General features: G+C 34.9%; 1 protein-coding gene across 1 annotated transcript in view; it reads right to left on the bottom strand.

Moving 5' to 3' along the window:
• The window catches only part of LOC119587114 (SID1 transmembrane family member 2-like), a 31,322-nt gene that overhangs the window by 3,660 nt on the left and 26,489 nt on the right, over positions 1–1,173 (bottom strand). The window contains 2 exon segments of the mRNA XM_037935866.1: positions 163–280; positions 894–1,088. Of these exon segments, the coding sequence (XP_037791794.1) occupies positions 163–280; positions 894–1,088 (313 nt within the window).

Genomic DNA, 1,173 nt, shown 5'->3' with positions numbered 1-1,173 from the left:
AATCCTTTAAAATATATTGTCCACATTTTACACTGGCTTTTTGTTAATAATGAATATCTTTCAATAGGAAAATGGTTCCCTTCGTAATCAATTACCTTTAAACATTAAAATAAGTATACATCTGGAATTTCAAAGTAGACTTGACACTGAAAATTACTTTACCGAATCTGATGGTAACGCTGTTTGGGCAAGTGTGATATAAGGATGACATAACACCCTGGATGAAGAGTCCATAACCAACAGACATAAACAATCCATAGTGCCTACTTACACCGACACTCTGAAAAGAAAGCAATGTCTCATGTATGCTAACTATGGTTTGGGTCCTTGTTATACAAGCATCAGAGAGGTTTGAACTCCCAATCAGTAGTCAGGAGCCTTAGCCCAGCGAGCCACTCAGCACCGTGTTTTCTGTTTTAAGTATCAAAAACACAAAAAACTGTGAATATGATAGCTGATGAGCTGTTGACATGAAAGCATATATCCACAAACTGGCTATCAAGTAAAAGGAAATAGACATTCTAGCTACTGGTTATTAGTGACACCAGGAAATTGTAAGAACTTGAGAGAGGAAGAAAAAAAACTGGAGTGAAGGGAACTGATTTGTAGGGTGACAACTTATTTCAACTGAAACTTACCCGCTCCTTAAAATTTTGAAAAAGCTACATAAAAAACAAAGGCAGCATTAATTTCATATTATCTATTCAGAGGATATCTTTACATAAAAACTTATTCTGATTGTTACTAACAACATAAATGTAGTATGAAAAAATTAAGAGATTTTTTTTTTAAATACCTCTTTAAGACAACATGGAATAAACAAAACAACAAATTATTGCTTTTCAGCATTAAACTTTGATAACATTACCCATCTTTTCCTAGCAATGACTTACATTAATTGCACTATACTGTCTGAGAATGTTCTGTGTAAACTTCTTGTGCTCTTTCACTATGATAATAAAAGCCGCACCACACAAGATATATCCAATGTTGGTGAAGACTCGAGCAAAATCAGGCAGGGTACCGAATGCTGTCAGACAGCGGGAATTGAAAAAGCATTGGTCTTCTTGGCCATGGTACAGCAACAACTGCAAAGGAAAGAGAATAATCACCCATGAACATAATGTTTGTTGATTTATAAGAATTCTGTCCTGTTTTCTGACAAACTGCCAT

The sequence above is a fragment of the Penaeus monodon genome, chromosome 22 (genome assembly GCF_015228065.2).
Source record: "Penaeus monodon isolate SGIC_2016 chromosome 22, NSTDA_Pmon_1, whole genome shotgun sequence".
NCBI lineage: Eukaryota > Metazoa > Arthropoda > Malacostraca > Decapoda > Penaeidae > Penaeus > Penaeus monodon.
The sequence above is the reverse complement of the archived record's forward strand: the minus strand, read 5'-3'. Positions and strand labels throughout refer to the sequence as shown.